The sequence below is a fragment of the Mandrillus leucophaeus genome, unplaced genomic scaffold, assembly GCF_000951045.1.
Source record: "Mandrillus leucophaeus isolate KB7577 unplaced genomic scaffold, Mleu.le_1.0 Scaffold1433, whole genome shotgun sequence".
NCBI classification, from domain to species: domain Eukaryota; kingdom Metazoa; phylum Chordata; class Mammalia; order Primates; family Cercopithecidae; genus Mandrillus; species Mandrillus leucophaeus.
The window spans coordinates 89,911-114,480 of NW_012101403.1; the positions used below are offsets into that span (position 1 = coordinate 89,911).

The window sequence follows — 24,570 nt, forward strand, 5'->3', positions numbered from 1 at the left end:
TTGTCTAAAACCAGGGTCAGCAAACTATGGCCTGCGGGCCAAATCTTGCCCCTTAACCATGTGGTTTTTTAAATGACCCATGAGCTAAGAATGGTTTTTAGATTTTTTTTTAATGGTTGAAAACAATTTTTAAAGAGTAAACACCACATGTTCTCACTCATACGTGGGAATTGAACAATGAGAACACTTGGACACAGGGTGGGGAACATCACATACCTGGGCCTGTCGTGGGGTTGGGGGATGGGGGAGGGATAGCATTAGGAGATATACCTAATGTAAATGACGAGTTAATGGGTGCAGCACACCAACATGGCACATGTATGCATATGTAACAAACCTGCACATTGTGCACATGTACCCTAGAACTTAAATTATTAAAAAAGGAGTAATATTTCATGATATGTGAAAATCCTTTGAAATTCAAATATTAGTGTCTATAAATAAAGTTTGTTGAAACATAGCCAAGCTCATTCATTCACTTACTGTCTGTGGCTGCTTATGCATTATGACAGCAGGGTTGAGTAGCTGCAGTATGATCTGCAGAGCCTGAAATATTTTCTATCTGGCCCTTTACCAAAGCAGTTTGTCAACCTCTTCCCCAGAACTTTTGGCCAACTCCTCTACTGGGACAACGAAGACCCATAGCACCATTGTGATTGCTATGTGTCTGCCACAGTACATATCTACTGAGAGACACATCAGATGTCTGTTTGCTTATTTCCCTTCAGCTGCCCAGGCGAGTATAAAATTGAGGGCAGAATGAATAGATAACAATGTTTTCTTATTTTTCCCATAATGTACAAGTGTCCTACAGTTGATGAAATGTTGAATATGATAAAAATCTTGCACTTTATATGTCACTCTTTCCTTATTTCATGTACATTATTATTAATAGTAGTTTGATTATTTCTATCAGAAACTACTGGAAACAAATTACTTGTCTGTTCTGCTTTGTAGGATTACTTTTTTTTTTCTGGCAATTTACTTATAAATGGATTGAAAACTTCCCCTAGTAAGAATTCTCTAATTTAGTAGGTAAGTTACATTTTCTCTCACGTAGCAGGCAAGAGATGGTTCTCCTAATTAGTGGCTTAAATACTAATAGATTTGTTCTACTATCCTTGGAGCGTGGTGACAACTTTGGGGGCACACGATGGGCAGAAACTGCCTGGTGCATTTGCTCTTTGAAAGTACAAGCTCTGAAGCAAAATTTTCCCCCCTGAGTTAGAAGACTTTTACTTATCCCGTGTTAAAAAGCCAAAAACTAAAATGTCACCAACAAATGGAAATGTAGTATGTGCTAAATTACTGAGTATTTAGTAATTAATCCATAACTCACTTTCATAACAAAGTCCTTTCCATTGCCAATCAGTATTAGGTGTTTGAACGCTCTTACAAGCAGAAATATGTTTTCTCTGATTCCTTACTGATCCTCTCTTGAATAAAAGAGGACAGTCTACATCATTATTTACATGGCAGTCCTTTGTGCATCTGAAAACCAAATCTTCACCATTCTACAAATGGTTTTTAATTTCCTGCTATAATATTTTAAGCAAACCTTGAGGGGCCTGGTAATTCTCTTTCACAAAAGTAAGAAAGATTATAAATAGAATTAAGCCAACTTTGCCTATGGTCTGGTCTATTCTCCAGGAAGTTTCTCAGACCAAAATGCTTCCATTATTTTTTTCCTTGTAGGCTTAGGGCCTGCCTGAGCGATGAGAATAAAAGTTGTTAGGGGATAGCATGTGGGTATGCTGCCAGGGGGACAGAGGGGAAGCAAGTGGCATCTGGACAAGCCAATGACAAACGACCTATGTTATAACACTTAAGCTGTGACAAACACAAATCTTGAATTAGGGCTAATTAAAGAGATGAAATATGCAACAGGTGAAGACTTTATTTGCTTATGGTTTATGTGAAAAAAATCCTAGGGATTTAATTGTCAGTATTAACAAGGACCAATGCTAAAATGCAGTTGACACAGGGAAAAAACCAAAGCCATGAAAATCTTGCTGCAGCAATAGACCACGGGAAATCCTACTCTCACTGTATTTTACTGTATTTATTCCACAGAATATGATATCAAATCTGGATGCTGCATTTTAAGTAGAACATTGAAAAATTATAAAGTGCTCAGAATGTGAAGACTGGAAATAATCTCTAACAGGCAATAAGAAAGATGTGGGATAATTTTGCCTGGAGAAGATAAAGCTAAGAAGAATATGGGAATGGTCTTCAAATATTTGGAGGGCTGTTATGAAAAAAGTGAGCCCATTTTGGGTAGGGGCACCTGCGGTGGAGTTAGAGCTGAAGCACTGGCTGTGATCCCCACCTGCCACTCACTGACTAGAGGACTTTGGACCATTTACCTAATCTCTTTGTGGCACATTGCGTTGTCCAAAAAGTGGCTGCAGTAATGCCTCTGGTCCTACTTGCTCTTTGATGCCATCAAGAGATAGGGTCTCTGTCGTCTTCTTATGACCTTGAGTGGGCCTGTATGACTGCACTGACTAGAAGAGCACAGTAGAAATGATGCTATGTGACTTCCAAGACTATGTCAAAAAGGTTGTTTGGCTTCTGCCTGGCTCTCTGTCTTGGGGCACTTGCTTTTGGAGCCCTGAGCCACCATGTTGAGAAACCCAGACACCCTGATGCTGCCATGCTGAGAGACAAGTGGAGAGACTACGTGGAGGCGGAGATGCTCCAGGCAGTCCAGCGGCAGTCTGATTGTAACTGCAAGAGAGACGCTCAGAGAGAACAGTTGGGAAAATTGAGAGATGATAAAATGAATCTGCTAAGGATAGGAGTGGCTTATTATGTAGCAACAGAGCACTGGGACATTCTCTGAGCCTTATTTGTAAAGAGATTATGATCCCTAGCTACAGAGAGAGTGTTGTACCAGGTAAATGAGATGCTCCATATCATGGTTTCATACCCACACTGAGTGCCTTAATCATGACTGCTTCACAGGATGGGATGGATACCAGAAGCACAGGAGGCAGATGTTGGCTTATCCTGGAAAGATCATTTTAGCATTAGAACTGTCAAACAGGACAGGAGCCACTTCAGAAAGTGTGCCCCAAGGACTGCAGATATTTAGGCTGGATGCTTATGAATGTGTCAAGGGTGTCCCTCACAGGACACTTGCAGTGGGTAAGAGTCAGACTTGCAAGCAGGTGAAATCTCTGATCCTGGATTGAACTTGTTTTGCTATAATTTTGAAGTTCCTCTTTCTTTAGGTATGCATGGAATTAGCCTTGTTATACCGTACATGTATCTCTGTAAACAACCCCATATCCTTTTTGTAACAAGACAGAACAGATAAAAACAAACAAAAACCATCAATTAATATTTAGCAAAAATAACGACTCTGGGGATTCCATAGAAAGCTCATTCCACAAATATTTAAAATATGTTAAACAATAACTCTTAAGTTATGGTGAGAAATAATAAAACACCTCTGACCATCTAGCAATCTGTTTAAAGAGTTTATACAACTTATTTTTTTACCCTTTAATACAAAAAATATTAAATCAATGCATTATTGGGCGCCTTATAGCACTATACCTTGAAACATGTTCTATAGCATCCTGGAAGAACACCAACTTTACTTCTTTGGGATTTGTGAGATTATAATCATCAAGATAGTCCTGTAGAACATTTGCAATTTTCTCTATATCAGGCATGTCATCATAAATCCGATCAGCTTTATCTGCTCCAAACTACAATTTATGGGAGAAGAACCAAGTTAGATTAATTCTGATAGACACATAACCTGGAAAATCCATTTCATTTAACTTTTTCAAGAGCTACACTGGAATTTTGAAGGTCTTTGCAATAAAACTTACATAGGAGCTCAGAAACAGGGTTTTGATTTTTCTCACAATGCTACATTCTGATTTCATTTTTTTTTTTTAGACAGAGTCTCTCTCTGTTGCCCAGGCTGGAGTGCAGTGGAGTGATCTCAGCTCACCACAACCTTCGCCTCCTAGGTTCAAGTGATTTTCCTGCCTCAGCCTCCTGAGTAGCTGGGATTACAGATGCCCACCACCACTCCCAGCTTATTTTTGTATTTTTATTATAGACGGGGTTTCACTATGTTGGCCAGGCTGATCTCGAGCTCCTGACCTCAAATGATCCGTCCGCTTCTGCCTCCTGAAGTGCTGGGATACAGGTGTCAGCCACTGTGCCAAACCTGGTTTCATTTTTTTGTTGTTAGGTTATTGACATTGGAAAAGCTAACTGGTTAAAAACTATGCATAGCAGACTGCTGTTATTATAAAAAATCATGCCAGAACTATTTGTAGTTTTTAAATAGCAGTCATCTAGGGTTACTAAATTGTTGAGAATTAAATTCAGGTGTAAACTTCAGGGAGTCTTTAATCTATTGATGATGTCCCTTCTCTATTGTATGCAGCAACTGCCCCAGGGGCACTTTCTCCTGGACTGTTTTACTAAAACACACACAAGCAATGCAAGAGGAGTCTAGCTGTTCTTTTTCTGTTTATTCTCTCATCTGATAATACAATCAACTAGAAACACACAGGAAAAGAATCTTCGAAAACAAACTTTGGACATACTTTTAATAATAAAGATAAATACATACTTTACAAAAATACATAGTTTATCTTTTTTATTTGTCAGTGGTAATACTTATTTAGAGTGGAGTTACCAGAGTGGTGAGGTATTGCATACATATAATATAATGACGAGTTCCTTCATGTGCTGAACCAGCATTGATTGAGAGCCTGCTACGTACCTCTGTGCAGGAACCTGGGAACTTAAGATGAACAAAACTAGACGTGGTCTCTGCCCTCTTGGAGACACTGGGAATGTTTTACTCAAACAAGAGGCACCTTAGTAAAACAACATGGCTATCTGCCAATGTAGACAGGGCAGTGAGATAGCAGATTTATTCTAGGCAGGTCAAGAGGGTAAAATTTACCAGAGGGCAAAATTAGGTCCAGAGAGTAAAAATTAGACAGACAGTATTGCAGAGATGGGCTTGAGGAACTCATAAGGGAATAAAAGGAAGTTAAATATAAAAAAATTGCTACTAATTAGAGTTACTCTTAAATGAAGAGAACAATTCTCTTAACTAAGTAGCTTCACTACGTAGAGTACAATAAGGGGGAAGTCCTGAGTTAAGAGACTAGACCTCTCTGCTTCCTTCCGAACTGAATACCTGATAGCTCTCTGATTCAAACCGTTACCAAAATGAATGTAATTAGACCAGGAGTCAGCAAACTTTTTTTGTAAAGGGCCAGATAGTACATATTTTAGGCTTTGCAGGTCATATGGTCTTTATCACTACTACTGCACTCTGCTGTTGTAGAGCAAAAGCAATCATATAAAAAAATCATATATATAAATGGCTGTGGCTATGTTCCAAAGAATTTTGTTTACAAAAATAGGTGGCAGGCAGATTTGGCTCATGGGACATAGTTTGCTGACATCTGGCCTAGATCTTAACTCTTCACACATGTGAAGTTTTTATAGAATATAAATTTGAATTGGAAAATAATAAATGCTTTAAAATTTTCAAATGAGGTCAAGTCAGTTTAACATACTTGCCTTAATGAAATCTCCAAATATGATGGGCTTATTCAAAAAATATTCCAGGTCAATTGCAATTCCAAAATGTTTGTCTATTTAAAGAACAAAACCAAGTTTTTAATATAATGATAATCTTGAATGGAATATTTTAGTGATAAAACATACAGAATAACAGCTGCTACTTTACTTAGAAGACTTAATTAATATATATGAAAACTGAGAGAATGCTGTGTTAACTCCATGCCGCTTTAGTTTAGCTGATAATCTCCCAAGTTTAAGATTAAGAATACTTAACAAATAATTTAAAACACTTGTTAAATAATGAATATTGGATACTTATTTAAGAAACAGGAAGTATTTTAAAATTATCCTGGCTTTTGTTTTTTTTTGAGACAGAGTCTTGCACTGTCACCTGGGCTGGAGTGCAATGATGCAATCTCAGCTCACTGCAACCTCCGCCTCCTGGGTTCACATGATTCTCTTGCCTCAGCTTCCTGAGTAGCTGGGATTATAGGTGCACACCACCACATCTGGCTAATTTTTTGTACTTTTAGTAGAGACAGGGTTTCAGTATGTTGGCCAGACTGGTCTTGAAATCCTGACTTCGTGATCCGCCCGCCTTGGCCTCCCAAAGTGCTGGGATTACAGGCATGACCACTGTGCCCGGCCTATCCTGGCTTCTTACCAGACAAAATGCTCTTTCTCCTACTTTCTCTCCTCTACTTAAAACTTCATAATAAATTAAAATACTAACACTTCCTGAATTTATTTATTTATTTTGGTATTTTTAGTAGAGATGGGGTCTTGCCTTGTTGCCCAGGCTGGTCTCGAACTCCTGAGCCCAAGGGATCCATGTATCCAACCACCCAAAGTGCTGGGATTACAGGCATGAGCCACCATGCCTGGCTGACCCTTCCTGAATTTTAATAAAATTATTTTATAATATTGCATAATATTTCATATATTTTAATATATATTTGAACCTTCAAAGAAAATAACTTTTACTCATAAATTATGAAAATTCTTTTTGTGTTAATTGTTCTTTGTGGAAACCAAATTGCTTTTCTAATCAAGTAAAAAAAAGAATAGGTAAAGATTCATATTTACTGGCCATTTCTGTCAGAATAACATGGAAATATTGCTTATCTTCATTATTAATCAAGCGATCGTGGAAGACTCTTTGGCACTCATGGCAAAAGAGTCTAAATATCTGAATTTCTTCTCTTATTGTTCCTGGATCACATTGGAGGATACCTGTTTTTTAAGAAAAGAAAAAAAAAAAAAAGAAAAATTCTACATTTGTAGAATCTCCAGTAATAGCTTAATTAGGAAATCCTTAAGTACAACTTCACCCTCACATTGCCAAAAATGACTGCTTCCCCGGTGGATATACACATATATGAATAGTGACCTCATTTTTCGATAACAACATTGGGATACATTATTTGACCAAGACATTTCTGTCCCTGTTTTGTGATGTTTCTTTAACTGAGCATGTGAAGTGGTCTGACTCCACCATGTAAGCAAGTGGATCCCATTGTTACATGAGCTGCAATATGCTAAGTGAAGGGCCTCACGTTACTTTAAAATAGACCGAAGTATATGTATTTACTTATCTTGCAACTTTCCTCCTCCCAAGGCTTATACTGTTTTTGAAACTCCCATTTCTCTCTCTTTCCCAATGTCAGTCCTCACCAAATGCCCCTGGCCCTTCCGGCTTCTACTAAGATTATTCTGAGTACTCATTTCATTAGTGTAAATTGTCATTGCAAACACAGTTCTAATAATTTCAAGTTACAATCAAAGCAACAATGTACAGGAATTTCTGGAAATGGTACTTCTCCACAGAGACCACCAATATGCGGCTCCTCACACTGTAGACGGGGGCAGGGAGAGTGTCTACTGTGCATGTGGACACACACAGCAGAGAGTGGGTTCCACACAGCATGGTAGGTACTGCTCATGTTGCTTTGGAATACTAGGGTATTTCTGTAGATAATGATGCTACCTGTTTTTTGCATCTCATGTTTGTGTTTGTGTGTGTGTTTGACATATATGTTTCTTGAAATGCTTGAAGTTTTTTTTTTTATTATACTTTATGTTCTAGGGTACATGTGCACTACGTGCAGGTTTGTTACATACGTATACATGTGCCATGTTGGTGTGCTGCACCCATCAACTCGTCATTTACATTAGGTATATCTCCTAATGCTATCCCTCCCCCCTCCCAAATGCTTGAAGTTTTAATTATTTTCAGTTAATATTTGTAGAAATAAGGAAATTTCTAGGACTTTTGATGAAATGCGGAACCAAGGAGAAAGAGATTCAACATTGGAATTGCCTGTGTATAGTATGATGTGTCATTTCAGAAATAAAGTGGATCCTGAATTTTGAAGCTCAAAAATTATCTTAAAAATAGGAATAGAAAGGCAATGGGGAAGGATAATAAATAAATGACAAGATTAGACAATGTCTGAGGATCAGTAAGTGAGTGTGAAGCAGTTCATGAAAGAAACGAAGTCATATTCTAATGTTTTCTAGGAAAATTGAGTTCATGAATAGCAGGACTAAACTGCTAGTATAAGAGGGCATAATTTCAGTGGAGGAAGAGGAAAACAAATTATTTTGTCATCCTGTGGCAAGGATGGTGTGCCAGCTTTGAGAGTCCTTCAGGCTCTTGAAGGAGGAAGAAAAAGAAAAGAGTGACAGAGCTTTCAAATCGGGAGTTGGGAAGACCAGGAGCCTGTGTGAGAACTGTGCATTAGGGAGGAGCAGGACGGGTTTGCAGGGTTCTTAATGCCTAAGCTCCTGCCATGGGCCAGCATCTCTTAGTTCATTCCCAGACTTGTTAATGCACAACAGGTAATGACTTAGATTGTGATGAAGACAGGAAGGAGAGCTAGCTTTCAAAGAGGCCAGTCATTGCTTCACAGGAAAGCACTCCGCAGCTTCTACTTTGGCTACTTTGCAGATATTAAAAACAAACTTATAAATGTTAGTTAGAATCTTTTTAGAGAAAAAAATATTGGCTGGGCACAGTGGCTCACGCCTGTAATCTCAGCACTTTGGGAGGCCGAGGCAGGTGGATCACCTGAGGTCAGTAGTTCAAAACCAGCCTGACCAACATGGCAAAACCCCGTCTTTACTAAAAATACAAAAATTAGCTGGGCATGGTGGTGTGCACCTGTAATTCAAGCTTCTTGTGAGGCTGAGGCTGGAGAATCGCTTGAACACAGGAGGTGGAGGTTGCAGTGAGCCGAGATCGCGCCACCGCACCCCAGCCTGGGCAACAAGAGTGAAACTCTATCTCAAAAAAAAAAAAAAAAATTAAGAGTAGTGTAGAACAAAGGGCACTGGATGGGGAGTCAGGGAATGAAGCAGATCATGGAGCAACTAAGAGTTAGTGTCCTTGTATACAAAATCAGGGGAGATTTGTTTATTCGTCTAGACATACATTCATTCAGTGCCAGGCCCAGTTAGGCACTGGGATACAGTGGTGAACTAAGCATACAGCCCTTGGTGAACTAAGCATACAGCTGACGTCCCAATGGGAGAGACAGATACATAAACACACATATATGCAGAGAAATATGTGCGATATGATTACAGGTAATAGGAGCTATGAAGGGACATGGGAAAGTTTTGCTGAGGAGGTGACTTTGAGCAGGGAAAGTGAGCCATGTGCGTATCTGGTGTCAGAGCATTGCAAGTGACATACAGAGGTCCCTGGGCAGGCCCGATTTCAGGAATGGCAAGGAGGTGGCAGTAGCAAGGAGGAAAGTGGTAGGCAATGAAAGGGAGAGGGAGCCCGGAACCAGATCACTCAGAGACTCAACACAGGCAGGTGCTGGAAGCAGCCTCAGGAGGGTCTCAACAGGGCCCATGGTTGGCTGCTGTGCAGAGGGCAGAGCTTGGTCCCTTTGAACAGGGTAAATGGGCAACCGGAAGCAGGAGATTAGCGAGGAGGCTAGAGGGGTAGTGGATGGAGTGGTGAGGAGTGGTTAGATTCGGGATATATTCTGAAAATAAAGCTGTCAGGATTATTCGTGGATTGCACAGGGGTTTTCAAGGTTTCTGGCGAGAGCAACTAATGGTAGTCTCCTCTGGGGCCGGGATACGTATGGCCAAGGTGGAGGGGAAAAGCAAGAGTTCCGTTTAGACATGCCAAGTTTAGCAGGCCAGCTGCATGCCTGAGGGCGCACACTGAGAAGGAAGCTGGATATGCAAGTCAGACTCTTAGAGTAGGGGTGGGAGCTGGAGGCAGGCACTCTAGTGCCATCTCTGAGTAGACGGTATTTGACAATATAGAATTGACCAAAATTACTGAGGGAATATGTGTGTAAATCTGAAGACCGAGCCCTGTGGCCCCAACATTTTGAGGTAGGGAAAGGAGAAGCAGCTATCAAAACAGACTGGGCGACAGCAGGCAGTGAGAGGGGACCGCAGGAGAGCTTGCCCTGGACCACTGGAGAAGGTGGGGAGCGACGAGTTGTGTGGACACTGCTGTGAGGTTAAGGTGCCGCTGAGAGCTGACCAGTGAATCTGAGCAGATGGAGACAGGACTCAGGTAGAGTGCAGTGTTGGGAATCACATTTTGATTGACATATATTGAAGGGAGAACTGGAGGGAGTAAGTGAGACAGGGAGGAGAGACCATACTTTTAGAGGTCTTTCTAGAAAGAGCAGAGAAATGGGAGGGGTACCATCAGGGGATATGGGACTTACAGAAATCTTTTTTTTTTTTTTTTTTTTTTTTTAAAGATGGGAGGTATGATGGTGGCTTTTTATGCCATTAGGCATGATCCAATAAAAGAGGAAACTTTGAAGATGAGAAGAGAAGTGGGAATTATGATAGCAAAATCCTTGAATAGACAGGAGTGTATTGGGTTCAGTACTAGAAGGAGCACTGGCACTGATAGATGCAGGGGCAGCTCAGCCCATGGAAGGAAGATGCAGGTTGTCTGAGAGATTTAGAAGATGAGGCAGCCCTGGTCCAATTGCTTCTATTATTTTTTTTTTTTTCAGTGAAAGACAAGTAATCAGCTGGGAGTGAGAAATGGGAGGCAGTGTTGGCCATGTGAAATAGTTGTAAAGCACTCAGCCTGAACAGGAACAGGTGATGGGATTTCTGGGTGAGTCACAGAAAACTGCATACATACAATGTTACTGAGAGATTTGGGGGCCAACGGAAAAGAAGGGAGGGTGCAGATCAGAAAACGAGGGTTCAGTACACTACCTTGCACACATTTGGATAAGTCCCTCAAGTTAAAGACGTAATGGGACTTGGCAGGTGTTGGTAGGAGGTCAACACTCATTTTGTTATAAATCTCAACTGAGGCTTCTACAATGCTTGATGCAGTTTGCTTTACAGCTGGTGGAAAGTCACTCAGGAAACCATTTAAGATGGCCTAGAACCAGAAACATAATATGAGAGGATTAGATTTATTTTAAGCCAAATATCTATCTTTTAAGTACTCCAGATGACATGTTTTCTAATAACAGAAAGCCAAATTCCAACACAAAGTCTTCTGGTATCAAAGCTCTTCCGCTTATTTCAGAAAACATTCTCGAGGATGCACTCCTGTCTTCTGTGATTGTTTTGTGACGCCTGAGTGGCATTCATATCTGACTAGTGAATTTACATGAACATACTCTCAAGTAATTTAGACCTCTGCTTGAGGTGAGTCCAAGGGGTCATCAAGAAGGGCACAAACCCACCTGAAAGAGAACAGAAACCCTCTCTCTCACTTTTATGGACGAATGATCACCACTCTCAAAGATTTTCATCTTCATGTATATTTCAAATATGACTTACTTGCAATGGTGAACTCCTTCACATTCAGCTTCCCCATTTCAGTAGCTGGCCATTCCCTCCTAAGCTCAGATCAGGAGCTTGGAAGTCTCTTTAGACACTTCCCATTCTCTGTCCCGCACAATCAATCTTGAACACATTTCTTGGGTTTGTTTGCTTCTCTCTGTTTCCCCGGACATCACCCCATTCTGGGCTCCACTCTTTTAAATCTGGGTTTCTCCCCTCTCTCCTTCGCTCTGGCCTCTCCACTTCCATCCTGGTCTCCCTGCTGGTCCACCCTTCCCCCAGCTCCCTCACTTCGCCCATCCCTTTCATTGCTCCCTGTGTCCCCGCCACACTAGTCTGAACACCCGCGCTCCTTCCCATCTCAGGCCCGTGCACTACTGCTCCCCTCTCTCTGTGCCTAGCCCTCTCCGCTTGGCAGGTGCCTTTTCATCCTTCATGTTTTAGGTTACATGCCGTCTCTCCAGAGAGGCCTTTCCTGACCACTCAATCTAAAAGAAGTCCTCCCATCAGTCTCTCTGATCTTCTCATCCATAACATCACAACTTGAACATGTGTATTTATTAGCTAGTCCTTGACCCCAAAGTGCTTGGAAAAATCATTATTGTTTTTTAAATAGATAAATTCTTATCACCATTAACCTTGGGGTAACTCATGGGAGAAGCCACCAGAATGCATATCTATGTTTGCAAGTTAGTCCAATCTGAAGTTGTGACTTCAGATTTGGTGTCATATATGAGATCTTTTGAAATAAACCTGAGTATTTGTTTTCAGTGGGCCTCCTGTTTAAAATTTGCTTTAACTTGTGAGGATGACCTCTTTAGGTATCCCCTCCTGGGACCCCAACATGAGTTTAACATACTCCACATGGTCTGTATTTTATGTAGGACCATCCCAAACCCAATCTTTAAATTTGATGAAAATCTGTCCATTTGTCTGTGTATGATGGAGAATAGACAAGCTGATAATTTTATCTATATATATGTTATAGGTAGGTAAAAAGCTCCAGCCTTCTCTTCTCCATGACACAAATACAAATACAAATACAGTTTCTAACATATGCATGAGTAACTGTGTGTCTGTATCTAGATATCTCATTCATCTATTCATTATCTGCGTCCGTGGAAGAAGATCCACGAGGACAGGGATGATACACCAATGTCAGGCGTATGGAAGGTGCTCAACAAATATTTGTTTAATGAATGAATTAAAGGCAACTAATTGGTATCCATACATTAAAATTAGCGTATCATTATAAAATTTACTGAGGACCACAGCCTGATATTCTACTTAAGGATCTGGCTTACATGATCTGCCTGGCAACTTTGCAAAACTCTTACTAAGAACATGCACACAAGACACAGGCAGATTTCTCAGTTTTGGGAGAAGGATTCTTTGGCATAAGCACATTATCACTAGTTTATGGAGCCAATCATGGTTTTCAGTTACTGCTGTTATAGCTTTCTAACTAGAAATTTCATTAAATTTAATTTACCTGGTTGTGTGCTGTTCAGTTCACCCTTAGAGTGTATAGTGATGCATATTTTGGCACATAGATTTCCAATAAGTAAACACTCAGATTTGTGTGAACTGTGTGGTCCAAGAAAGAGTCACTTATAATGTACATATTCCAACTGAGCAAACCGTGACTGGTTATTAGTGATGCGCTCCCTGCATATATGCACTGTTTAACTAATTTGCAATAGACTATCAAAGAAAGTATAATGATAGGACTAATTGTGTTAACACTAATAGGTGATTGAAAACATTATATATAATATACATGTACAATTTAGATTCATAGGCTTCTTTCATATAGTAGAAATAAATCTATTTATATATGTTGCTAACAATAAATTAGCTTATTGATTTTGCTCTTCTTCAATTCTTGACTACATCCAAGTTCTTTCTCCTCCAAACAGTAATGAAGGACAGGACAGATGGGTGATGAATTATTGGGTCCTGCTTAGGTGGGCTGTGATGAAAAATGAAGTTTGAGATCCATGGGCTTAGAGCAAGTTCTTTTTTCCTACAGGCAAAATACCCTGTCCATTGTAATGACAGCAATATTCTTTCCCACCTGAATTCAGTCCAACCCAGTAGCCCCCAGAATCTTGCAGTTTTGCAACGTATCATTTCTATTTCCCCTTATAGCTAGTGTGGGTTTTAAATGTAAACCTGTAAAGTTACAGTGGGAAGAAGCAGCTCTATCACAGCCAGTTTTCAGCTGTGATGTGCTTGCTGGACGATGTTCCCATGGGTGACACATTTCCATGGACATGATAATCCCACAGGAGGTTGAGAGTTGGGGGCCTTGCCTCTCCCAGTGGCCCAGACTTCACTGTATTCTTCTCACCCACAAAATGGAAATCATTCCATTTTGGAATGATGAAGAATGACGTTTTTGTAGTCATAACCCTGAATCTGCTTTAACTTAATAAAAAATGAAACAATTTGCAAATTCAGTTTCTTCTAACCAGGCATAAGTTTCTTGAGACACCCCCCACCACTCATCACATCACAGTGGATCTGTGGTGTGGTTGGGAATCACGCACTTCAAACTTCAAAATATAAATATAAAAGCTCTCAGGAAAAGTGTGCAGGGGCTTAGACAACCCCTCTAACGGCTTTGGTGGTTCCTGTTATGTCTTGTTCTGTACTCTGATGCTTAATTATAGGAGCTAAGCTCCCATCCTTCCATATTTTCTAAAGCACTCTCCCAAAGTTTTTCAAAATGTGGCAGTTTTTATATATCTTTGTGGCATTGCTCCTAAACAGCTTATTGGAACTACTTCAATTTATTAAAAATAATTTCCCACAGAAATAAGCTATTTAAATACAAACAGAAAACTCCTTTCCATGTACTGAAGGTTGTATACATGTGGAGTCTGTCCCTCTTGAGAGAGGGCTTCCACTGGAAGAAGTCGATGCTGGTAATTGCCACATCCTTGGGCATCACTGTCCACATCACTGTCATCAGCTTCTCCAGGCCAGTCACCTGAACTGTCTTATTCTACCTTTGCGCACACCTTACCATTTCCTGCCTCTGCAGTTGCATTCACCCAGCACTTCCTGTTCCTAAGATCCGTTCCTCCCTGTCAATTCCCAGCATCCCCAAGCCTCAGCTCACAATCTCTCTTCTCTAAGAAACCTTTGCAGGTTGGGTATGCAGGGCTTTAGTCATGCTGCTTCATATTCTCTTATTATTTTACTCAAAATAATGCCTCACAATCTGTTGAGCACTTGTAGGGCAGGTGCTATTATTTTTCCCATATAAAGGATGGAGAAGTAGCCCTTTAGGGAAGTTAGTACAGGTGGACAAAATATAGGTTATTGTTCTTTGTGAGAGTGGCCAAGGAGATGAGTTCTGTTTTAGGTGTGTTGAGCTTGAGCTCTCTGAGGCATATCAGGTGCCAAGTGTGGTGGCAAGTGGACACACAGACCTGGTGGTTAGGTATGAGATGAGCACAAAGGCAGGGGCTGGGTAGTGATGAGATCTACTAAGAACTGTGTGTGCAGTGCTAAGTGGCAGGGACCTAAGATGCAGCCTTCTCTAAAGGTAGGGGTTTTGTTTGCACAATCTTTCTGCATTTCTAGAACTCTCTGAGACCAACAGATACAGAAGGCAGTGATGCAAATGCCTGCCAGCTACTCTCCAGGAGTCCATATTTACCTGCTTCCTGCTCAGAAAAGAGATGGATAGATGGATTCCTTAGAAACACAAGACACCACTTTGATTGTGGGAGGCTTGGAACACATATGTTTTCTTTTCCCCCTTTTGCCTAAGTTAAAATCAACACTCACCTGAAAAATCTGTTTCAGACTGTGTTCTGAGGGCATTGGGAGGCACAGCATGCTGAAATGTCTGATGAAGCGGGGAGTCACAGGGTTGCGGCCACCTCCTGGAGGTGCACATGCTGATACAATTGTTACATCCTGTGTGCAGAGAAATCCACTTGGATCACTCATCAGAGAACGAAATGAGACCTGCCTATCCCAATGGTAGGACTTCCCAAATGCCAGCATTGCAGTACATTTTTTGTGTATGTTAAATGACTTCTCACAATCACTCCAAGAGACCACTGTAATTACACCTATTTTATAGATTAAAAAACCAAGGCCCTGGATGGTTAAGTAAGTTGCTCAAGGTCACTTAGCTGATTCATCTACTTTATATAAATACCTTTATGTGAAACTGTAATCTTAAAAACTTTGTTATCTGAAGATAAAATATAGCCATTCTTTCAACAAATATTCATTATTCATGGTAGTTAAGTTCAGTAAAGTTGGCTGGAGCACTGGATTAGTGGATACTGAACCACCGCTCCTAGGGTTAGGTTTCTGTGAGTCTCTGTGATGACATTTTTGTCAACTGACCAATACATAACTTTGTTTTATGTGCGTTTCTGTTTAAAACGCCTTATTTTATATTGTTGAGTCATTAACATTGAACTCATGGACCACAGCACTATTACTCATGCCTAAATGAAATTTATCAAATTCATTCATTTTTTTCAGTAAGGCACATCATAGCCTTTTTGTGTTTAGGAATAGTAGACAGCACTTTAGCACTACACTTGGGCCATTTTAAATAGCAAAATCACCAACAGAAGGCATAAAAATGTGAAAATGTGGCCTCCAGTAGACTGTGTAAAGGGCAGTTGTTTACAGCACGAGAGCTGAAAAAGAAGGCAGAGTGTTGTCTTGTTCCACCTCATCGGGGAACTGTGGGTTGGATGGCTAGAATTTTTCGCCGCTCCGTACATGTCTGCAAAAGACAGAATAAGTGCTACGAATACTGATTTTGCAGTTACAAATTTTTGTGAGCAGGTGAATCTTCAAACATGGAATCCACAAATAGCCTGGGCTATTGTGAATTAAATGGAAAACAAAAGCCCTGTGGGTCTAATGGAGAGAACATGCCACCTATTCCATCTGAAAGCAGCTTTAGTGGGAAGGACAGAGGTTAATACCATAAATCAATGATCTTAAAAATAAATGTGCAACTTAGGGAGGCTGAGGCAGGCAGATCACTTGAGTCCAGGAGTTCAAGACCAGATTGGGCAACATGACGAAATCCTGTCTCTACTAAAAATTCAAAAAATTAGCCAGGCATGGTGGCATGAGCCTGTGGTCCCAGCTACTTGGGGGGCTGAGGTGGGAGGATTGCTTGAGCCGTGGAGGTTGAGGCTGCAGTGAGCCTCTATTGTGCCAGTGCAGTCCAGCCTCAGTGACAGAATGAGACCCTGTCTCAAAAATAAAATAAAATAAAATAAAATAAAATTGCAATAAAAATCACAGTAAGTTTTTTGAAGGAAAGGGATATAATGCTGAGGCGATGCTTGATGGGGGAACCTTACTTAGTCTGTGGGTCAGAGAAGATTTGGCCAAGGAAATGGTACTTGCAGTGGAGAGCTGGAAGCTGATAGGAGCAGAAGACAAGGCCATAGGGGTGAAGGGAGCAGATGCATTTCTGGCAAAGTGAAGAGTGTGTGCCAATTCCTTTGGTAGGAGGAAGAATCTGAAGACCAAGAGGAAGGCACTCTTGATCTCAGCTCTACAGTACCAAGGCTTGAGGTGGTACCAAGGCTGTCTCTATGTGAATCAGTTCCAATAAACAACGGCTTACTATGTACAAGGTATTAAGCTTAGCAGGGGCCATAAAGATGAGGGAGATGGAGGTCAGGAGCTCAGAGTCCAACATGAAGGAATGCAACACAAGATGAGCACATCAACAGCCGTGACTCAAGAGAGAATGTGAAGACCATAAACACACACACAGATCGCCATGCGGGTGAAAGAGGAGCTCACACTGGAAATGGGGGTTTAAGGAAAGACCTTGTGAGCAAGGCAATTTGGAGATGGGCGTTGAAGGAGTAGAAGGATTACAAGGGAAGAGCTGGAGAGAAGGGCCCTTCCAGGTAGAGGACACTATCACAAAGGCATGAGGTGGAGGATATGGGTGCATTCAGGAGACATCAAGCCTTCTGCCTCAGTGGGACTGTGGGACATGTGCAGGGAGCAGCAAAAGACCCTTGGATCAGAGCAGCCATTCACAGCCATATGTGGGAGCCTCAGAGTGCCAGAGCGAGGCATTTCCATGTGATTTGTTTGGCAGAGAGGAGCTACTGAGCACTGGCCTGGTGGGAGGTTTGGCAGTCATTCCCTTCCCACCCTCATCCCCATGGCACTGAGTCAGGGGAATTCTAAACCTGCAAAGGGCACGTGATATTCTCTCCTCACTGCGTTGTTGGGAAGATAAAGTTAGATAAAATTATTTGGAAAGTAAAAAAACCTTATATGCAAAAGACTGCTTTCTTTATAAAGAGGCCTAATTATATTCTCTTTTTAGGAAAGGTTTTCCTGTTTAATACAGGCTGTAAATACAGGCTGGAAGAAGACAACTGCTGACTGCTTCCCAGGAACTGAATACAGGTTCATCTTCCATCCGGGACTTCCTGTGTTGGTGAATGAGGCCCCTTTCTCAGGACCTACTACCTCCGCCCCCATCAGTTTTCACCTATGCACAGCTTGAACCCTCTCTTCAGTCTCCATTTATCCCTCTGCCTCTTACACTCATCTTATTTTTCACTTCAAAGAATGTTTATGCCTTATTTAAGCTCTCATTTTGATAGACAGAAAGTGCTCTACCTGGATTTCCCAGGGAACTAGAGCTTAGCAACATGGGCAGGGAGGAATCTTAGCTGAAATCACATATTCAGAAGCCGAATGGCCTGAGCTCTAATCCCAGTTTTGCCACTTACGAGTAGTGTGACCTTGGACCAGTCACATAACTCCATACTCTTGGCCTATTTCTTGATCTATAAAACAAGGCTGATAGCATTATCCATCTTGTAGGGATGTTGGGTGCTAGCAGGTGGGAAACACTTAGAATAGTGCCTGGTACAAATATTTGTTTTTATTGTGAGCAAAACTAAACATGCCCCCTGCCCTCTTCTTGTCAAGCGTGTTGGTTTCTGTTCGCCAGAACAGAAATGGGGCAGTTAGCCTAGGTTCCCCCTCCTCCCTCTTGACTCCATATCCCACTTGTGATGGTTAATACTGAGTATCAACTTGATTGGATTGAAGGATACAAAGTATTGATCCTGGGTATGTCTGTGAGAGTGTTGCCAAAGGAAACTAACTTTTGAGTCTGTGGGCTGGGAAAGGCAGAATCACCCTTAACCAACCCTTAAATTGTGGGCACAATCTAATCAGCTGCCCGTGGAGCTAAACTACAAGGAGGCAGAAAAATGTGAAAAGAGTGACTGGCCTAGCCTCCCAGCCTACATCTTTCTACCATGCCGGATGCTTCCTGCCCTTGAACACCGGACTCCAATTTCTTCAATTTTGGAGGTTGGACTGGCTGTCCTTGCTTCTCAGTCTGCAGATGGCCTATTGTGGGAAGTCGTGATCATGTGAGTTAATACTTAATAAACTCCTTTTTATGTATATATATATCTATTCTGTTAGTTCTGTCCCTCTCAAGAACCCTGACTAACACACCACCAGTCCTGCTGGTCTGCCTTCTGGCTTCTAAACCCTTCTGACCACATGCATCACCCCAGGAGGCTCGACCCTCATCTCTTGTCCTCTAGGCTACTGCAGTTGCCTCTGTCCTTGCTTCCTCTTTAGCCCATCCCTCCCCTGCAGCCAAGGGAATCTTTCCATAACATTTCCTTCAGCAGCTCCTCAGCACTTACAGGATAAATCCAGTTTCCTCCTCATGGGCCCACAGCACCATGGGATGTGACCTCTGCCTCTCCTGTTGCTTTGGTGCTCATATTTCACACCACCTTAGTATTTTACATTCCCCGCTTCTGGGGTATAAAACACTCCCTTTCCCTGCTTTGACATGCATGCCTTCAGAATCCAGCTCCAACATCACTTCTGGGAGGCTTCTCCCATCCTCAACCCAGCCCCACCCCTGAATCTCTCCTGTCTCTCCCCTCTCACCACTCTGCATTAGAAATGTCTGTCCACCCTCTGAAGCTCTCTGGGAGGCAGGGACTGTTTCACTTGTTCATGGATCTCCTGAATCAAACATGGCAAAAACTCAATATAGACTGAATGCATTGAATTACAAGGAGGAAAAACCGAGGCCACATGTTATGGGCTGAATTGTGTCCCCTGTCCCCAAATCATATGTTGAAGTCCTAACTCGGCATCTCAGAATGTGGCTGTATTTGGAAATAGGGTCTTTAAAGATGTGATAAGCTAAAATGAGGCCACTAGGGTAAGCCCTAATCCAGCATGACGGGTGTGCTTATAAGAAGAGATTTGGACACAGACAGACACAGAGGGAAGCCCATATAAAGACATAGGGAAAGAGTGTTCAGAAGAAACCAATCCTGCAGACACCTTGTTCTTGGACGTCTAGTCTTCAGAATTATGAGAAAACAAACTTCTGCTGTGTAAGCCACCCCATTTGTGGTACTTTGCTATGGTAGTCTCACAAAGTATACATCATATTTCCTTGACATTTAAATTTAAGCACACCAAGTAATTTAAAAGCTAAAGTAACCTGTATTTCTTTCCAAAATAGTTTGTTTCTGTCATAAAATCCCCCAAAATCTTGATACTGCCGAAGTAATTCAATCGGAGGCTGAGAGCCATAGCGATCCAGTCTGGGCATGTTTAAATCATCAACAAAAATCACAATTCGTTTGTTTCCCGGTGCTCCTAGGGAAATAAAATGAATTTAATTTAAGAATTATGATTTTCCCCTAGAAAATGTAAGACAAAGCTAGGGTATGACTTTGGACTCAATGACATCCTATAGGTCATAAAGAGCTCAGTTCTGAGTCCTGCCCGGAGGAAGCGACTTCCTTCTGGCCCCACCCAGGCCCATGCAGGAAGATGTGCTCCTGGTCAGGACGTCCACGTTGTCATGCCAGGTGGCCCCTTATCCTCACTGTCAGGGCACAAGATGGTGGCCTCTCTCCAGCAAGGAGTGAACCTTTCTCTGTCTCAGCCACTGCCCTCAGCAACTGTGTGGCTTAGGCATGAGTGAGGAACATCAGTTTCTTTCCATAGTAGGAAGAGGAAGAATGCCAAAGTTTCCTTTCATAAATGTCATCACGGCACCCTCAAAGGGAAAACAGATTAGATATTCAAAAGCATCCTGATCACATCAAAGGGAAATCCAGTGCAGTGGGGCTGCACAATGCCACATTTAAATAAATATACACACATTAGAAATACACACATTAGAAAAAGGAATGAATGATAGCAGAGGAAAGAGAAACCCAACGGGCAAATGGCCATGTCTCTGCTGTTGGGATAATTATGGGAGGTGATTCCAAGGCAAACTGAGTGATTCACTCCATCCCGTGGCCCCCTGGAAGCCAAGTAGCAGGATGGGGGGGCAAGGAAGGGGTCTAAGAGAAACCTTTGTAAAAATTTGGGTCCCCCACCAGAAAATAGACTGGCATCTGTTGCCCCTTGCCTACCTGAGCAGGAGAGAGGGGACAGAAAGAGGAGGCGGTGAAGCAGCTGGCAGCACCATTGTTTGGCATGACAGGGCCTGCTAGATGGTGGGCAATGTGGGAGGCAGCCAAGCCTAAGCCCTGACTGGTGCACCACCCCAGAGACTGTGGACTGAGCAAGTGGGCCCCAGTTGCAAGAGGCTGCAGATGGACTGCTGGAGAGTGAGGCTGAGGTCCTGACTCCCACCCTCAGGGAAACTTCCAGTGGTGAGGTCAATGCCTGACCTACAGTTCTTTTGGGAGTTGCTTACAAGAGCCCATTCCTGAAAGCCTGCCTCACAGACAGCATGGACACCACTCAGTGCCAGCTACAGAAGCAGGGACCAGCCACAGAGAGGCCCGTCTGAGCACTGGTTAGAGAGAAGAAACTTGTCCTTTCCTTCTTCTTCTCCATTCCCTGCATACTCCAGCCTCCTACAGGGAGGGTGGGGAGGAGTGACGAGCATCCCATGACCCCTTCACCTCCAGTACGTACCTGCAGCCACAAACCTGGCTTATGACAGAGGAGAGGAGGAACTTTGAATTGGGTATTGGATTGAGGCTTAGACTGGCCCAGACTCCAAATGTCTGAAGGTGACCAGAAAGTTATGCTAGTTATCTAAGCAGTTAATAAGGGAGGGTGGGGAAGTTACCACAAAACCTGGCTGAAAGTACTGACTGAAGAAAAAACCAAAACAGTCTCATACTTATTCCTCACTGAGTTCAGATAACCCAATGTGCCAAATATACAGAGGTTTGTTTATTTTAAATAAGGCGAAATCAGTGCATGTTGGAAGAACCTGGGTGGAGAGAGGGAGAGCCATGGAGAGGCAGAGATTGAAGATGTTCTGAGTTGAAGGTGATGGTAGAAATAAATGACTTGCTTGGCAACACTAAGACATCTACATAGCTAGCATAAAAACGCCATCAACAGAATCACCTTTACAAGTAAATTAAGCAAATAAAATATCCAATTGTCATTTTATTACATGTACTATTTATGTCATTTATTAGCTTAATGAATAATTTCTGTGGGACAAACTAAAATAATGATTCTTACCTAGAATATTTTTTCTTTTTCTCTCCAGTTTTGACTCAATGATCTCCTGTGTCCTTGCAGATGAGGTTTGAGCAGAAAAATTCAGATAAACAGGGACATAACCAGCTGATTCTTGAATTTTATTTAGCAATCCTTTTGCAATCACAGACTTAAATTAAAATAAGTTAATTAATGTCACATCAATATAATCTCTTTCAGTTATATCTGTAATAATTTGGCACAATAAGTAAGAAACACGATAAAAAGAGAGAGGTTAAAGCTAGATTGAAATGTCTGCTTTCTCTTACTGGAGATTCCGTTTAGTTATATTTTTCAGAATCAAAGAGATATTCTAATCAGCACTATCTTAGCAAAAAGTTTTAATTTAATTTCATGCCAAAATCCATCTTGGCTACTCTTCAAGCCAATTTATGGAAAGAGTCACAGAAAGATGCAAATTTCTTTTAGAATAATTTTTTTGGGAAACAGTGAAATTTTATGTGGATTCTCCAAAACTTATAAGCCCAAATCATCAGTATTCCTCCCTCCATTCTACTTTAACAAAAAAACCCAGATAATCAAGGATACCATTGTTGTATCAGGTGTAAGTGAACAGGCAGGAGGGGATGGGCTGATCTTTATCAACAGTCTTTTGGGAATGCAAACTCCTCTGGCCAGTTCCCATCCAACCAGTGCAGTGGCAGCCCGCAAAATACCAAGGAATAAAACATAAAAGCCCCTAAGCACAAATGCTGGCCTACAGGGCTCTCTAGTTCATACAGTATCAACTCCAAGAATGTATTCAGAAACCGGCAAACTTTAGAACAATTCCTAGGATCAATATAGATTCAGCATAACATTCTTCCTGCAAAAGCGCTAAAAGCTAAAAAAAAATTCCTCTCAGAAATAATATTACTTCTGGTGCTAACAATTTTAAGTCCACCATGCCCTCACATTTGGAGAGGACTTCTTGTCTGATGTAAGTTTCCTACCTTGCCCACTCCAGTTATTCCAGTAAACAACACAGAATGCTTGACTGCCAGTAGTTTTTCCATTAGGTACCCATAGCGCACTGTGTCAGTTGTGGGGACAAGCATTTCAAAAAATGGAACATCTCGGTTGTATTTGAAGGTAGGTATGATTCGTTCCCAGGGATCCAACCGTTTGGTGTCAAAGTCCATATGAATGCTCCACAGATCACCAGAACTGGGAAGCTAAAGTACAAAATTAAACACCACTTTCAATAGGGAATAAGCAATATTGACACACTGTAGTAGATATATTTATATAGAAACAAAGGCAGTCAAAAAACCTAAATGGATTTGGATTTCTTTTTTCTTTGTAGATACATAGTTATTTAGGTATCTGAGACTAGTTATTTAAACCAAATCATGCAACACAATGCATGAAAATATCTGTTATAGCAATTATATTAAAACCCATGTCAGAATTGTAAAGCATTTTTAATTAAATTTAACATTCAGGGGCTTACTCTATGCCAAATACTATCTCTGATGCTGAGGACAAGTGCTGAATGAGATCCAGTCTCTGTCTTCAATGACCTGGTAATCCCCCTGAGGGACATAAGCACTTCAGTTAATACCCATGGGGAAATAAGGGCTCTAAAGGAGTTTATTACACACACACACACACACACACACACACACACACACACAGTGATGGCTCATTTCTACTTGCAGGGGAGTTATGGTGATGGCTACAGATTCAGGAAGGCTTCCAGGGGTGGTAATGCTACAACTCAGACTTGAAGAACAAGCTGGAGTCAGATGGGCAAAAAAGGGATGGCATGGGGTGGGAAAGAACAGGTTCAGGATTCAGACTAAAAAAACAGGATTAGAAGTCTGATGCCATGGAAAATATGATGTATGCTGGGAAGCACGAGAGTGCTGCATACATTGAGATGAGGCTGGAAATACAGATGGGCCAAGTTTTAAAAGCTTTACTTATTAAAGATCTTAGAGCAACAGTTCAGTGTGGGATTCTAAGCAGGTAGGTAACATAATCAGACTGCATTTCAGAAGTTTCATTCTGGCAGCTGTACAGAGCAATACGCTTCAAGGTCATTTGACAGTGACTTTTAGTAAGAAATTCATTTTTCATTGTGACTCTGTACATACATATATATGTGTATCTACAAACAGGTAAAATATTTACCTCTACTATGTGCAATTCATTCTACTTTCTTTTTTTAAATTGTTATCCAAGATCAAAGTTTTTTTTTTTTTTTATTATACTTTAAGTTCTAGGGTACATGTGCACAACGTTCAGGTTTGTTACATATATGTTGGTGTGCTGCACCCGTTAACTCATCATTTACATTAGGTATATTTTCTAATGCTATCCCTCCTCCCTCCCCCACCCCACAATAGGCCCCAGTGTGTGATGTTCCCTGCCCTGTGTCCAGGTGTTCTCATTGTTCAATTCCCACCTATGAGTGAGAACATGTCCCTACAAAGGACACGAACTCATCCTTTTTTTTATGGCTGCATAGTATTCCATGGTGTATATGTGCCACATTTTCTTAATCCAGTCTATCATTGACGGACATTTGGGTTGGTTCCAAGTCTTTGCTATTGTGAATAGTGCCACAATAAACATCCGTGTGCATGTGTCTTTATAGCAGCATGATTTATAATCCTTTGGGTATATACCCAGTAATGGGATGGCTGGGTC

General features: G+C 41.4%; 1 protein-coding gene across 1 annotated transcript in view; it reads right to left on the bottom strand.

The window, feature by feature from the left end:
- The window catches only part of DNAH6 (dynein, axonemal, heavy chain 6), a gene marked incomplete at its 3' end in the record, with an annotated part of 288,388 nt that overhangs the window by 70,395 nt on the left and 193,423 nt on the right, over positions 1–24,570 (bottom strand). The window contains exons 37-44 of the mRNA XM_011974268.1: positions 22,869–23,090; positions 21,898–22,045; positions 19,895–20,052; positions 15,175–15,306; positions 10,792–10,963; positions 6,664–6,810; positions 5,575–5,648; positions 3,568–3,722 (exon numbers count right to left, since the gene is read on the bottom strand). Of these exons, the coding sequence (XP_011829658.1) occupies positions 3,568–3,722; positions 5,575–5,648; positions 6,664–6,810; positions 10,792–10,963; positions 15,175–15,306; positions 19,895–20,052; positions 21,898–22,045; positions 22,869–23,090 (1,208 nt within the window). The remainder of the gene's footprint in view (positions 1–3,567; positions 3,723–5,574; positions 5,649–6,663; positions 6,811–10,791; positions 10,964–15,174; positions 15,307–19,894; positions 20,053–21,897; positions 22,046–22,868; positions 23,091–24,570) is intronic.